Source organism: Nilaparvata lugens, chromosome X (assembly GCF_014356525.2).
Source record: "Nilaparvata lugens isolate BPH chromosome X, ASM1435652v1, whole genome shotgun sequence".
NCBI lineage: Eukaryota > Metazoa > Arthropoda > Insecta > Hemiptera > Delphacidae > Nilaparvata > Nilaparvata lugens.
The window spans coordinates 73998204-74015293 of NC_052518.1; the positions used below are offsets into that span (position 1 = coordinate 73998204).

Below are 17090 nucleotides of genomic sequence, written 5' to 3' on the forward strand. Positions count from 1 at the left end.
TTTGGTTCTGCATCAGGTATCATTACCAACAGGTAGCTTTGAATTTTCTACAATTACCGACTTGCTTGCACAAAGGCTGTCGGAGAATGATGTTGATTTCCAGGTGACTGTAGATCCATCAACCTTGAAGTGTATAGTTTTGAGCAGTGCCAAGTTGGATTTACGACCACAAGATTCAATAGGAAAACTGTTGGGTTTTACCAATACCCAGTTCATAGAGCCCAACACATTTACTAGAAGTGATAATACTGTACAAATCAGTCAGCCTAGTGTGATATGCATCACCTGCAACATTGTGACTGGATCTTACTCTAATGGAATTACAGATCACTTGATCTATGAGTTTCACCCAAACGTTGATCTAGGGTATAAAATGGTGGTGACTGTGCAGAATGTAATCTATTTACCTGTAGACATCAAGCAGATTGGTAGCATTACACTGCAAGTAGTCGACGAGTACGGTCGTCTTATAAATAATAGAGGCGAGGAAATGAATATTGCTCTACATTTGAGACAATGCAAGTGAGATGGTGCTGTTATTTGGAAAGCTGAATCAAGGGCTAGATAAGGCTGCTGCAGTACACCCTCCTCCTCCTCCTCCTCATCTCCTACAGAGATACGTTCTAAGCCTATAAAAGTAGATAATAGAGTGAAGGATGTCATTCAGCATTCAACCTTGACAAGGTTAACATCTAGGAGCATTGAGTATTTGCAAGAACGAGGCTGTCAGATACGAGTAGAATAGGAAGATGGGAGTTTTGGATGTGACACAGAATGGACCGTCATCGGACAACAGTATCATTGGGTTCAAGTACCATTCTCATGCACCCTATACTGTAAGCTACAATGCCAATGACGAGATACGGATTCCAATTCAACAGCAAGATGTTTACACACTGCCATCGGAGAGCTATCTACATTTGGAGTATACTGTGACTGGAGCTGCCAACGCTGCTGTGGCCGGAACTCCGTGTGTCTCTGGATTCTTCAGCAATGTGTTCTCAGAGATATGCTATGAAATCAATGGTGTGGAGGTGGATGATATACACAATCCTGGAGTTACCAGCCTAATGAAGAATGCTGTTACATTTGAACGTGATGAGTGGACCAAGATGGAAGGATCTGGCTACAAGTTTAGTTCAACCACTGGATTCGCCGATTTTGCTGCCAATGGAACCAACACTACAATCATAGATGTGCCTTTGAGATATCTGCTGGGCTTTGCTGAAGACTATAGACAGATTTTACTCAATGTGAAACAAGAGCTGGTGTTGACGGTCAGCCCCAACTTTCACAACTGTGTGAATGTTGCTGCTGCCAATGTAGCAATCACAAAGCTTTTATGGAGAATGCCTTATGTGGAAGTGGCAGATGATGTGAAACTGTGTCTCCTACAGATTGTACAGAACAACACACCCATAAGTATATCATTTCGACATTGGGAGTTGTATACCTATCCAACATTACCGCAGACAAGAAAGCATACATGGACTGTCAAGTCGACATCACAGCTTGAAAAGCCACAATACATTGTGGTTGGGCTACAGACTGCAAGACGAGGTGTGGCAGCAGCCAACAGTTCTCGATTTGACAAGTGTAATATAAAAGATGTTAAAGTGTTTTTAAACAGCAGATACTACCCATATAAGAGCATTGATGGTGATGATAATCACATCTACAACATGTATGCAGCTTTCAATGGAGTCTACAACCATGGTAAAGCTCATGCAAGCAACCCTCTGTTTGAAAGTGCCATTGGTGATGGAAAAATAATGCTGTTTGCTTTTGATTGCTCCCGCCAAAATGAGTCACTCAAAACTGGAAGTATCGATGTGAGGATTGAGTTTGAAGCATCTGAAAACATTTCAGGTAATACAACTGCCTACTGTATGATGATTCATGAGATGACAAGAAGAGTATCGGCCAATGTCAGGCCTTGTACTGTCGGTATAAAAAAGATATATAGTCAGTGCATAGTGATAAATTGCTCAGTTGAGCTCGAGACAATGAATGAGCCAGTCATGACAGGATACAGAGGACTCTTTATGGAGGAGGGGGAGCTGTCTTCTCATGAAGGGGAGGACGTGGTGGGCTGTGTTATTGGTGGGCGACCGCTGATGAAAGATGCCTCTACAAGTACAACTGGACTCAATGACTCCTACAGTAGGGGTAAAGTGAGAATACTGTCTCAAAGCTGCCCCAAAGCTGCCCCAAAGCTGCCCCCAAATCTGCCCCAAATCTGATTCTTGGTTCTAACCTTGCTCAATCCAATGTAATCCGATCTAACCTAACCTAGCCATACCCCTAATCTCACAATAAACCTCAAATGAAGATTTCCCACTTTTTTGGAAAAAAAAACTAGATCCAGCTTTTTTTTATTTCTTGAATAACTAAGAAACCGTTAATTTTACAAAAAAATTACAAGAGTAACTTTTTCCAGTAAATCCAATAACAAATCCATTGACACGCCATTTGTCAAGATTGAACAGAAAATAAGGATCTCATGGGAAAACTAGATCCAGCTTTTTTTATTTCTTGAATAACTAAGAAACCATTAATTTTACAAAAAATCTACAAGAGTAACTTTTTCCAGTAAATCTAATAACAAATCCATTGACACCCCATTTGCCAAGATTGAACAGAAAATAAGGATCTCATGGGAAAACTAGATCCAGTTTTTTTATTTCTTGAATAACTAAGAAACCGTTAATTTTACAAAAAATCTACAAGAGTAACTTTTTCCAGTAAATCTAATAACAATCTAATAACAAATCTATTGACACCCCATTTGCCAAGATTGAACAGAAAATAAGGATCTCATGGGAAAACTAGATCCAGTTTTTTTATTTCTTGAATAACTAAGAAACCGTTAATTTTACAAAAAATCTACAAGAGTAACTTTTTCCAGTAAATCTAATAACAATCTAATAACAAATCTATTGACACCCCATTTGTCAAGATTGAACAAAAAATAAGGATCTCATGGGAAAACTAGATCCAGCTTTTTTTATTTCTTGAATAACTAAGAAACCATTAATTTTACAAAAAATCTACAAGAGTTACTTTTTCCAGTAAATCTAATAACGAGTCCATTGACACCTCATTTGTCAAGATTGAACAAAAAATAAGGATCAGTCCACATTCAGATGAGGGGTCCAAAGCTGCCCCCCAAATCTGCCCCCCCCCAAAGCTGATTCTTGGTTCTAATCCAATGTAATCTGAACTAACTTAACCTAGCCATACCCCTAATCTCACAATAAACCTCAAATGAAGATTTCCCACTTTTTTGGAAAAACTAGATCCAATTTCTTGAATAACTAAGAAACCATTAATTTTACAAAAAAATTACAAGAATAAATTTTTCCAGTAAATCTAATAACAAATCCATTGACACCTCATTTGTCAAGATTGAACAAAAAATAAGGATCTGATTATGATTTCACTTTTTGCTGTAGGCTAGACATTTTTGTGTTGAGACAGAAAGTTGTTTGGCCTCCACAACATGTGAACAGTTTCTTCGGTTAGAGTAAAGTGAAAGTGGGTCAAACAGCTTTCAGTTTCTCTGGTGTGAGTGAAGTAAACAGCTTCCAGTTCCAGACTATAAAAGCTGATTTCTAGTCTGGAATTATACACTCTGTATTCAAGGAAGCAGTTGGAGGTGTAGCCTACATACAGAAAACATCTGTGCATATTCTTCTACCTTCCAAGTTGGAAAACATGGAGGTGAGTGTTATCTATTATAATTTCTTGAGTTCATAATCTATTCTAATGTGGTAGTAATTTTTATGAGTGTAGCAGTCCCCCTTCTTACTCACTCTCTCTGTTTCTTCCCTATCTCTACTGTGATTGGCATAAATCAAACCCAAATTTACATGTACTGTACAAGATTCATTTCAAAGTTTATTGCTTCTGTCACAGAAGGTAGGATGAGTTAATGAAGATTGGTTATAATTTTGATTGTTTTTTAGAGATTTTATTGTGAGTTCATTAGACAATGTCTCTCAACCTTAATTAATATTATAAGTAGAATTTTGATCATGAGTTAATTTTATTATAAGTTCATTAGGTAGTATGAGACTTTATGCTACTGAGCTTATGAATAAGGTTAGAACCTTCATTATGAGTTTAATTTCATTGTCTGCAAGGCTGCTTCAAGCAACTAAGGTTATTAATTCTTGATTATGATTCTGAATAAATTAAGGAACTCTGGCACATATTCTTAAAATGGAATGTGGAATTTTATTGTGAGTTCATTAGGCAATGTCTCTCAACCTTAATTAATATATAAGTAGAATTTTGATCATGAGTTAATTTTATTATAAGTTCATTAGGTAGTATGAGACTTTATGCTACTGAGCTTATGAATAAGGTTAGAACCTTCATTATGAGTTTAATTTCATTGTCTGCAAGGCTGCTTCAAGCAACTAAGCTTATTAATTCTTGATTATGATTCTGAATAAATTGAGGAACTCTGGCACATACTCTTAAAATATTAGGTATAGAAAATGGATTATTGATTAAGTTCACTTTCATCTTCTTGGGAACCATGTATACTTGATTATGAGTTTAATTCGATTGTCTGCAAGACTGCTTCAAGCAACTAAGGTTATAATTTTGAATATGACTTGATTTGAATGAATTAAGGAATTCTAGCACATATTCTTAGAATATTAGGTATAGAAGATGGATTATTGATTAAGTTCACTTTCATCTTTTCAGGAACCTGTAGTTAGAGAAAACAAAATGGAGAGAAGTCACCCTAATGGGAAGCTATTCTGAACCAGGACATGAAAATGGAGGAGTTCAATAATAATTGTGAGTAGACTACTTTTCTATTACAGTTTTATGATACTATAGTTTTAGTTCATACTCTTGCTCTCTTTCTATCATACACATAGCCACAAGAGTTGAGTGACACAACCTTCAACCAAAAAGCATCCCTCTCACTCACTCCTACTATCGCTCTCTTTCACACACCTGAAACCGGTTGGCATGCACAGTGCAACTTGATAAAGAGAGGAATTCCAGATTGAAGCTGAGAGGTTAGAGGGTGCGGGCGGGCGGTGCTTGTGCCTGGAATGTGCACAAGTCAAACAGCTTCCAGTTTCTCAACCAAAAAGCATCCCTCTCACTCACTCCTACTATCATACTCTCTTCTACTTACTACCTCTCACTCACTCCTACTATTATGCTCTCTTCTACCTACTCCCTCTCACTCACTCCCCTATTCATTCATAATTGAAACTTTTGAAAGAACATAGAATTTTATGATTTTAGGAGGCCAGTTCAATCCTCCACTACCAGGATATCACCAAGAAAAAATTCTTGGAATACCACACTCATCTCCATACATCATCATATCATGGTAGAAAGGTATTTCAATAAGACTAATTGATATTAAGTTTAGTTTGGTTTTTATGTATATTAAAAAAACATACAAAAATGTATAGGCCCATTACAGAGAGAGGTATAAATGGAAACTGTTTGCGTTTTAGATGGGATAAGTTTGAAATTATTGATCCTATATTGATATTTCAAAGCTTGAAACCAATTGTACTTGATATATGTTCAAGAGAAGCTGAAAAATTTAATTATAATATAAAATGGTATGTTGCTCTCAAATTAAAGCTAAAGAAATTAGTTGCAGATCATGAAATGGATACTACACCAACATTTCATGGGATAGCACGAACAATTCTACAAATCAAGATAACATAAATGAGTTTAGTGTTCAATGGGATGAAGCAGAAGTATTATATGAATAAAATAGATAAATCATACAATATGGTAGTGGTTGGTGATTAATTCAATTGAATGTTTCAATTTGAATATTGTTTGCTACAAACCAATATATTCAGGAAGATATGTGCCAACTCCCAAAAAGCTTGATAAAAGAAATCAACTATTAATATAAAAAATGAGGATCAAGGTGCTTCTTATGGTCAGTACTAGCTTACTTCAATCAAGACCAAAAACACAATAGAGTAAGAGATTTACAAAAATACTCACTTTAGTTAATGTTGGGGATTGGAATTCCCTCTAAAATAGAAGACATTCCAAATTGAGAGTTGAATGTAGATATTTGTATAAATGTCTATGATTATATAGAAGAGTGTGACACTATTCCCAATCCATGTACCTAAATATCAAAGTAGATAGATGCATAAAATAAATTTAACTGCTAGAGGATAAACATTTCATTTAAATAAGGAATCTCAAGACTCACTCTTGCAAATGCAGCTAGTTCATACATTCCAACCCCCCAAAAAACTTGCTAATAAGAAATCAACTATTAATATAAAAAATGAGGATCAGAAATCATTCTTATGTCAGTACTATCATCTTCAATGAAGATCGAAAACACAATAGAGTAACAGACCTACAAAAATACTCACATTAGTTAATGTTGGGATTTGGAATTCCCTGTAAAAAATAGAAGACATACAAAAATTTGAGAGTTTCAATGAAGATTTTGTATAAATATTTATAATTATGTAGAGAGAGTGACACATCTCCCCATCCATGTATCTAAATATCAATAGATGCATAAAATAAATTTATTTCGCTAGAGGATAAACATTTCATTATATAAGGAATCTTTCAAGACTCACTCTTGCAAATGTAGCTAGTTCGTACATTCCAACCCCCAAAAAACTTGCTTATAAGAAATCAACTATTAATATAAAAAATGAGGATCAGAAATCATTCTTATGGTCAGTACTATCATTCTTCAATGAAGATCAAAAACACAATAGAGTAACAGACCTACAAAAATACTCATATTTAGTTAATGTTGGGGATTTGGAATTCCCTGTAAAAATAGGAGACATACAAAAATTTGAGAGTTTGAATGTAGATATTTGTATAAATGTCTATGATTATATAGAAGAGTGTGACACTATCTCCCCAATCCATGTACCCAAATATCAAAGTAGATTGCATAAAATAAACTTAATCTTGCTAGAGGATAACATTTCATTTATATAAGAATCTTTCAAGACTCACTCTTGCAAATGCAGCTAGTTCATACATTCCAACCCCCCAAAAACTTGCTAATAAGAAATCAACTATTAATATAAAAAATGAGGATCAGAAATCATTCTTATGGTCAGTACTATCATTCTTCAATGAAGATCGAAAACACAATAGAGTACAGACCTACAAAAATACTCACATTTAGTTAATGTTGGGGATTGGAATTCCCTGTAAAAATAGGAGACATACAAAAATTTGAGAGTTTCAATGAAGATATTTGTATAAATATTTATTATTATGTAGAAGAGAGTGACACTATCTCCCCACTCTATGTATCTAAATATCAAAGTAGATTGCATAAAATAAATTTAACTTTGCTAGAGGATAAACATTTCATTTATATAAGGAATCTTTCAAGACTCACTCTTGCAAATGCAGCTAGTTCATACATTCCAACCCCCAAAAAACTTGCTTATAAGAAATCAACTATTAATATGAAAAATGAGATCAGAAATCATTCTTATGGTCAGTACTATCATTCTTCAATGAAGATCAAAAACACAATAGAGTAACAGACCTACAAAAATACTCATATTAGTTAATGTTGGGGATTTGGAATTCCCTGTAAAAATAGGAGACATACAAAAATTTGAGAGTTTGAATGTAGATATTTGTATAAATGTCTATGATTATATAGAAGAGTGTGACACTATCTCCCCAATCCATGTACCCAAATATCAAAGTAGATTGCATAAAATAAACTTAATCTTGCTAGAGGATAAACATTTCATTTATATAAGGAATCTTTCAAGACTCACTCTTGCAATGCAGCTAGTTCATACATTCAACCCCCAAAAAACTTGCTAATAAGAAATCAACTATTAATATAAAAAAGAGGATCAGAAATCATTCTTATGGTCAGTACTATCATTCTTCAATGAAGATCGAAAACACAATAGAGTAACAGACCTACAAAAATACTCACATTTAGTTAATGTTGGGGATTTGGAATTCCCTGTAAAAATAGAAGACATACAAAAATTTGAGAGTTTCAATGAAGATATTTGTATAAATATTTATAATTATGTAGAAGAGAGTGACACCATCTCCCCACTCCATGTATCTAAATATCAAAATAGATTGCAAAAAAATAAATTTAATCTTGCTAGAGGATAAACATTTCATTTATATAAGGAATCTTTCAAGCCTAACTCTTGCAAATGCAGCTAGTTCATACATTCCAACCCCCAAAAAACTTGCTAATAAGAAATCAACTATTAATATAAAAAATGAGGATCAGAAATCATTCTTATGGTCAGTACTATCATTCTTCAATGAAGATCAAAAACACAATAGAGTAACAGACCTACAAAAATACTCACATTTAGTTAATGTTGGGGATTTGGAATTCCCTGTAAAAATAGAAGACATACAAAAATTTGAGAGTTTCAATGAAGATATTTGTATAAATATTTATAATTATGTAGAAGAGAGTGACACTATCTCCCCACTCTATGTATCTAAATATCAAAGTAGATTGCATAAAATAAATTTAATCTTGCTAGAGGATAAACATTTCATTTATATAAGGAATCTTTCAAGACTCACTCTTGCAAATGCAGCTAGTTCGTACATTCCAACCCCCAAAAAACTTGCTTATAAGAAATCAACTATTAATATAAAAAATGAGGATCAGAAATCTTTATGGTCAGTACTATCATTCTTCATGAAGATCAAAAACACAATAGAGTAACAGACCTACAAAAATACTCACATTTAGTTAATGTTGGGGATTTGGAATTCCCTGTAAAAATAGGAGACATACAAAAATTTGAGAGTTTCAATGAAGATACTTGTATAAATTTATAATTATGTAGAAGAGAGTGACACTATCTCCCCACTCTATGTATCTAAATATCAAAGTAGATTGCATAAAATAAATTTAATCTTGCTAGAGGATAAACATTTCATTTATATAAGGAATCTTTCAAGACTCACTCTTGCAAATGCAGCTAGTTCGTACATTCCAACCCCCAAAAAACTTGCTTATAAGAAATCAACTATTAATATAAAAAATGAGGATCAGAAATCTTTATGGTCAGTACTATCATTCTTCAATGAAGATCAAAAACACAATAGAGTAACAGACCTACAAAAATACTCACATTTAGTTAATGTTGGGGATTTGGAATTCCCTGTAAAAATAGGAGACATACAAAAATTTGAGAGTTTCAATGAAGATACTTGTATAAATATTTATAATTATGTAGAAGAGAGTGACACTATCTCCCCACTCTATGTATCTAAATATCAAAGTAGATTGCATAAAATAAATTTTATCTTGCTACAGGATAAACATTCCATTTATATAAGGAATCTTTCAAGACTCACTCTTGCAAATGCAGCTAGTTCGTACATTCCAACCCCCCAAAAACTTGCTAATAAGAAATCAACCATTAATATTAAAAATGAGGATCAGAAATCATTCTTATGGTCAGTACTATCATTCTTCAATGAAGATCAAAAGAACAATAGAGTAACAGACCTACAAAAATACTCACATCTAGTTAATGTTAGGGATTTGGAATTCCCTGTAAAAATAGAAAAAATTCCAAAATTTGAGAGTTTCAATGAAGATATTTGTATTAATGTGTTGAGTTATGAGGATGAGAAGGATATTATATATCCCATATTACATCTAAGAATAGGGGAAGGAAGCATACAATAACTCTTCTTTTCCTAAAAAACAACATTATATTCTAGTGAAGAATTTATCAAGATTGTTGTCTGATCAAACAGAACATCATGGAAAGTGGAGATATGTCCCTATGCTTGTTTATATATTCACAAAGACAAATGCTCTTGCTAATTTAGAAAAACATCTAGAATTAGGTTCATTGAATAAATGTCAAAGAGTTAGAATGCCACAAGAGGGGGAGATATTGAAATTCTCGAATTATAGTTACACTCTCAAAGTTCCATACATTATATATGCAGATTTTGAATGTATGATTATTGATAATATTCACAAACCTTGTGGTTATGGTTATTTGATAATAGATGAAGAGGGGGAGGTATATTATGGTCCAAAAATTGTTAGGGCCAATAGCTTGGAGGAATCTGAGAAATTGATTGATAATTTCATAGATGAATTAGAAACACATAGTGTTATATTGAAAAAGAAATTGCAAACTATTATTGATATGAATTTCACTACAGAAGATGAAAAGACATTTACAACAAAAATCTTGTTGTTTATGTACAAAACCCATAGATTTCATTGATAGGGTCAGACATCACTCTCACTCAACAGGAAAGTTTATTGGTGCTGCACATAATACTTGTAATTTAAATACGAAAAAAGTAAAATTCATACCAGTAATTTTCCACAATCTAACTGGATATGATATGCATTTCATTCTGAAATCTCTTGGAAATTATAGAAAAAAATTAGCACTATTGCAAAAAGTAGTGAGAAAATAATGACAATGACATTGAATAACACATTAAGATTTATAGACTCATTGAATTTTCTACATTCTTCTCTTGATAAATTAGTTGCTATAAATCCTGAGTTCAAGCTACTTCAACAACATTACCCTCCAAATAAAATTGATCTACTAAGAAAAAAACAATTGTATCCATATGAATATATGAACAATTTTCAAAAATTCACTGAAACTGAATTGCCAACTATGATAAGTTCTATAGTTCTATAGGTGACAAAAATGCAACTTTAGAAGAGTATGAGCATGCAAAAACAGTATGGGAAGTTTTCAAAATAGAGAATCTTGCACAATTCCATGATTTTTATTTGAAAATAGATATTCTTCTCCTTGCTGATGTTTTTGAAAACTTTAGGAAAACGTTCATGAATACATACAACATGGATGTAGCACATTGCTACTCTCTCCCTCACTTTTCCTGGTCTGCTATGTTGAAATACACAAAAGTAGAGTTGCAATTGATTTCTGATCCTGATCAGTATTTATTCTTTGAAAAAGGAATTAGGGGCGGAATTAGTATTATTCCACACCGCTATGCAAAAGCCAATAATAGGTATATGAATGATTTCAAGATAAATGAGCCAGAAACATATATTATCCATTGGGACTGTAATAATCTTTATGCCGTGGGAATGTCTTGTGATCTACCACATTCAAATTTTGAATGGATGACAGAAGCAGAAATTCAAGAATTCAATGTAGAACAAGATCAAAGTAATGTAGGATATGTATTGGAAGTGGATCTTGAATACCCAAGACATCTTCATAACAGTCATAATGACTATCCTTTAGCACCAGTGAAAGAAAAACCACCAAATGGAAAAACTGAAAAGTTGTTGACTACTTTGGAAGATAAAGAGAAATATATAATACATATTAATAATTTGAAACTATACCTAAGACTTGGCATGAAGCTCAAGAAAATTCATAGAGGGATTAAATTTCTACAATCCAAATGGTTGGAACCATTTATAAACTTAAATACTCAATTAAGAAGAAATGCATGTAATGACTTTGAACACAATCTTTATAAACTAATGAATAATAGTATATATGGACGAACTTTAATGAATGTGAAAAAACATTCTGATTTTGAAATTGTAACTGATGAAAAAAGACTACATAAACTCATTTCAAAACCAAGAACCAAAAACTGGCATTTATTTGGAGAAAATGTTGTTGGAGTACCCTTAAATAAAGTTGAGATAGTGTTAAATAAACCAATTCATGTTGGAATGGTAATTCTAGAGGAAAGTAAAGCAGTCATGTTTGATTTCCATTATAACTATATTAAAAAAATATTTCCAAACCAATCTAAAGTTTTAATGTCGGATACAGATAGTTTCATGTATTCAATAGAGTGTGATGACATTCATGAAAAGATTAAGATACATGGAGATATATTTGACACATCAAACTATGAAAGAATCATATGTGTTATAGTGATAAAAATAATAAAATTATAGGGAAATTTAAGATGAACTAGGAGGCCAAATAATATCTGAATTTGTAGGTTTGAAACCGAAAATGTATTCATTCATATTATCTGATAATACAGAAGAAAAGAAGGTAGCGAAGGGTATAACAAAAAGTGCTCAGGAAAAGCAATTAAGTTTCAAATTATATAAAGATTGCTTATTTCAGGGAAAGACAAAAGTTGTAAAGTTTTATTCAATTGAAAGTAATCTTCACACAGTAACTACTGTGAAAAGAGAGAAGTTAGCTTTATCACAACATGATAATAAAAGATTTTTGGAAAATGATGGGATAAGTACCTTGGCTTTTGGACATAAAGATATAGAGAGTAGGAAGAGAAAACATGTTGATGATGATCATTGAGAAAGTATATATGAAAAAAAAAAATGATTTTCTAGATTCTATATTAATACATTTTTAGCTCTAAGATTCTTTGCTATTTTAGAATATAAGATTTTTTTACTTCAACTTTTGATTTTTATCAGTGAATATTGTTGTATAATTTGTATATATTATTAAATTGAGCTTGTTTATAATATCAAGAGTTATAAAAACATTGTATGATTTTTTTCTTGAATAATCTAATAATTAGAATCAATGAATTTATTATAGTTGTATAGTTTGTATTTGTGTACATATATGGAATACTGAAATATATTCTATAATGATTTTAAGAGTAGATAATTTTATTATTGAGATTTATTCTAATCTCTATCTAGAATTTTAACTTTACATTACTTTCCTAACCATGCCACTCAATGGTGTGTATTCATAGATATTATCATAGAGAATTAGGCAATAGGCGGGTTTTTGGTTTGAAATTTTCTGTTGAATCAAATGTTAATTTCACATCTATTGCTCCAGATTTTAATAATTCATTTTGTCTGCTGCAGTCTATAAAAATTAATGGTGTGTATTTATCAAATGTATCATAGTCTATTGATGTATAGCTATCATGTTGTCTATGAGGATAGTATGAATGTTGAAAATCTGAAAACATATGATACAACAAGTGTTTTTACCCCTATACTATCATAGGGGAAGTATTGTGCATTCAAATACAAGCGAATATTGTTGAGTTTACAAAAATCAAAGTTTGACATATTTTCAGCTATACTATTTTTCTTATCTCTTTGAAATCCAAGAATAATGAATCTAGGCTTTTCCATTTGTGATGCTGTTTTCACTGTCCATTGTTGTGTGGTGGCTTCAGGTAATGATGGAAATTCATGAAGCTGCCATGATCTGAATGGTATGACAATACCCTTATCATTGTGAGATAGATTTAATAAATCAATGCGAATTGAGTCTAAAACATGTATATAGGGTACACGCCATTGTATCTTTGTTATATCAATTTTTACTTTACCTGCTGTTGTTGATTGAATACTGTTTTTATCTGATGATGATCTTAGAAGAACTAACTCCTGCCGAACATTCAATATAACTTTTTTATAATCTTCCATTATACCCAACCACATTTCTAATGGTATACAAAAACTGAATTTTTCTAAATTTTTCCATCCTTCTAATTTCCATCCAGCATTTTCCATTACTTTTTCATTGAGTGCAGATTGAGATAGAAGATTTTTCATTGTGGTTGTGATTCCTACATTACGTGTACAATCAACTTCAACCCCACCCAGTTCATATCTAATTTCATCAAATAAATGTGCTACACCATTGTTATTAGTGAATAGTCTGTTTTTGTATCATCTGCTTTCTTAACATCAATATTACCTTCAATTAGGAGGAAACTTTTACTTGGTAGCGTGTAAATATCTTGTTGATTGACACTGATACGAATTTCATATTATAATTATATGTTTGAGATGCATATGGGGTGTGACTATGATATTCAAGTTTAGTTACACTTTCATCAAATTTCACTTTATCACTAACATTGAATATACTACTACTACTGTTAATATGATTTATTATACTTTTTTGATTCATGATTATAATTTTTACCTCTATTTTTATTATATACAATAAATCCTAATCTTTGTAATAATTTCATATTTCTTTGTGAAAGTTCTCTACTTCCTACACCTCTATCATCATTATTGTATTGTGACAAAATATTTGAAAATATAAGCATTCTTTTTTATACTATTGTGTTTTTTTAATATGTAAACGTACTGTTATTACCTCTCCTCGAAAATTTATCAATTCACCATCTTGATCTACCAGTTTGATACTTATAACACTTAATCTATTTGTATTTATTGGAAGATAAACTACTGTTGTAGGTGATACTATTATTTTAAAACCAGGCGGAACAGTTGTATAAAATTCATATAATGTATGTCCCTCATTCCCATTATTATAGGATCCTTGAACAATATTACATTCAACACGAATACTATTTATACGCATAATATGAACTGGTTTTGTAGATATATGCCATTCATTTGCTGATAACTTTGTGTGTTGAAAACCAAGAATTGGACCAATACTATCAGTCATACTGAGATCAATTTCTTTGTCTGCATACAACTCATATTGTAATGTATTATTATTTGCTTCAATTTTCAATTGATTGCTTGTAAGATTGAGTTTATCTCTTATATAAGTTAGAATATCTTCCAATTCATATGATCCCTCAGGTATTTGTACCTGTTGTTTATGATAAATAAATTTATCATTAATATTGGTTTCAATATTTGGAATTGTATTGTATGTGTATAATTCACTAGTCCTACTTCATAGTTGCTGGAATCATCTAAATCAACTGGTGGAAAAATTTCACAAACCAATGGGTTCTGATTTGCTGTTAGTGTAAACATGATTATTTATGATATATTTTTTATAAAGCCATAATAGACATAAGTGACCACATACTATTGAGTTATTATTCATTTCTTGATATTTCTTATAGTTGTAACATATTCTCACACCTTTCATATAATCTATTAATTCTAGTGGTGATAAATTTCCAAAACTATCAAAATACTCACAAACATTTTTATGTTTGATATAACAAGTCCAATGACTCCCAATCCCACTTTCTCCATCTAAATTTATTACACCAATTTCTTAATCTTTGTATGGTGTTTCTGGTAGATTATCTCTCATATAGACACCACGAAGGGGTATATTAAGTTTCTTTGCATAGTTTATGATTTCAATATTCGAGAATGGTGTTTTTTTTTAAGATTTTCCTTAATGTTTTTCCTATTTCTTCACTTCTTTTTCTATTATTTTTTCTCTTTAATTTCTTAAATCCACAACCTTTGTATGGCTTCAAGAATAGTCCACCACCAAATTTAGTTTTAGCATTCAATAGATTTGTAACAAGATATGCTGCAGAGCATTCACCTAAACCTGCATCAGGAGATTTCACTCTCTCCCAAGCAAGTGCAGCTATTTTTCTATCAGCATCCATTCTATTCTGATTAGGGTCATTGTATGCAATATCATGTGCTCGACATGCTTCATCCAATTTATTTATTCCTTTATCTTCTCTTTTCAATCTTTTCTCAAGTTTGGTGCCGGGCCCGCAAAAATTGTAGCCGGGGATATGGAGCTCAACAGGTAGGAAGTCAATTGCTTTGTTCAATACACTACCAATTATACCAGATCCTAATTTTTTCTTAAGCTTTTTCAATAATATTTTTTTTCCAACACCAATATTTTTCTTCTTTATCATTTATTATATATATATTTTTTCTCATCAACTATCCTCCTAAATGGGGTAATATCCTACAATATTCAAATCAAAAGATTCAACCGAATCAATTACCCATCCACTTCCATGCTGTACAAATCTATCTATTTTCTTCCACATATTAGCTTTAATCTCAAGCCATTGATTATTAAATTCATTTATATTATCTTGAATTTGTAGAATTGTTTGTGCTCTTCCATGAAAGGTTGGTGAACTATTCATTTCATAATCTCCAACTAATTTCTTCAGCTTCAATTTGAGAGCAACATACCATTTTATATTATTGTTGAATTTTTCAGCTTCTCTTAAACAGATATCAAGTACAATTGGTTTCAATTTTTGAAATATTGTATCTGGATCTGTAGTATCTATTTTTTTCCATCTATATAGGAGACATTTACCATTAAAAGCTTGTGTCTTTTCAAAACTCTCCATACCAGTTATTATTTTTATTATAGTAAAAAAATACTGGGTCTGGTTAACCAAACCTACAATTTTTTTCTAGGTGTACTCACCCACACATACAGTACATTTTTCTTACATGTTGTTTTCATACCAAAATTTGAATTTATTTTTAGAAGAGGGTGGGAATTGTTGGAGTGAGTTTGGATCAGTTAAATTATTCCATTGTCTCCTATCATTGAGATCAACATTCTGTGGTAGATAATATGAATCAATTTTTTTGCTAAACTAACTATATTTTGTAATATATTAATTAATTCTTCAGTCTCTTGATTTCTAGTTTGTTTTCTACTCAAATGGCATCCAAATTTATCAATACTCATGTTTTTAATATAGTATTAAACTTCATGTTTATATATGAATTTTTCATCAAACCATGCTCTAAAGAACCAGGGTTGTACTCTTTCAGCAGAATACTTTTTATACTTTGATAATAATTGTGGATCTGACATTGCTTTATATTGATCATTCTTATTAAGATTGCTTTCTGGTATATTATGAGCAGCTAATGGTATGTATTGTATAATCCTTATAAAATTCCAAATTAAATTTCTAATTTCAATATTAATATCATTATTATTACTATCATGCAAATATCGACCAAATTTATCAATAGACATTGCACAAGAACAGTTTATATTTTTTTCTATAATACTAAATTTCCACTTATAATTATTCCAATTTCACGTAACTCTTCAATAATATGCAATTTCAGAATTGTGTCCAGTGTGTCCTGCTAGTTTAGAATTTACTAACAACTCTAATCTTTCACATAATTCATTAGGATCATCCCAATAGACATAATTCTTTTTCATTTTCTTCTTTGGTAATTCAATTTGCATATCTTCTTCTACTCCTTCCACATGCATTCCTCCTCCTCTACCAGAGATAGGTTTCTTCTTAGATAACTTTGGAGGGAATAAATTTTTAATTATACTTGTGTATTTATACCCATGATTCCTTTTAACACATCCCAAACTATCAAGATGAACTCTAGTTAT

At 31.7% G+C, this 17090-nt stretch overlaps 1 protein-coding gene across 1 annotated transcript; it reads left to right on the forward strand.

Annotated features, from left to right (window-relative positions):
* Positions 1-749: 749 nt before the first annotated feature.
* On the forward strand, positions 750-4779 carry LOC111052500. Its single transcript, XM_039442047.1, has 2 exons — positions 750-2174; positions 4720-4779. The coding sequence occupies exons 1-2, from the start codon at positions 750-752 to the stop codon at positions 4777-4779; spliced, it is 1485 nt and encodes a 494-aa protein (XP_039297981.1).
* Positions 4780-17090: the final 12311 nt, after the last annotated feature.

Bases quoted from the DNA above. Each gene is read 5' to 3' on its own strand.
- LOC111052500 (XM_039442047.1), top strand. From the start codon at position 750: ATGGGAGTTTTGGATGTGACACAGAATGGACCGTCATCGGACAACAGT. The intron at 2,175-4,719 runs GTGAGAATACTG...TCATCTTTTCAG, and splicing joins ACTCCTACAGTAGGGGTAAA to GAACCTGTAGTTAGAGAAAA.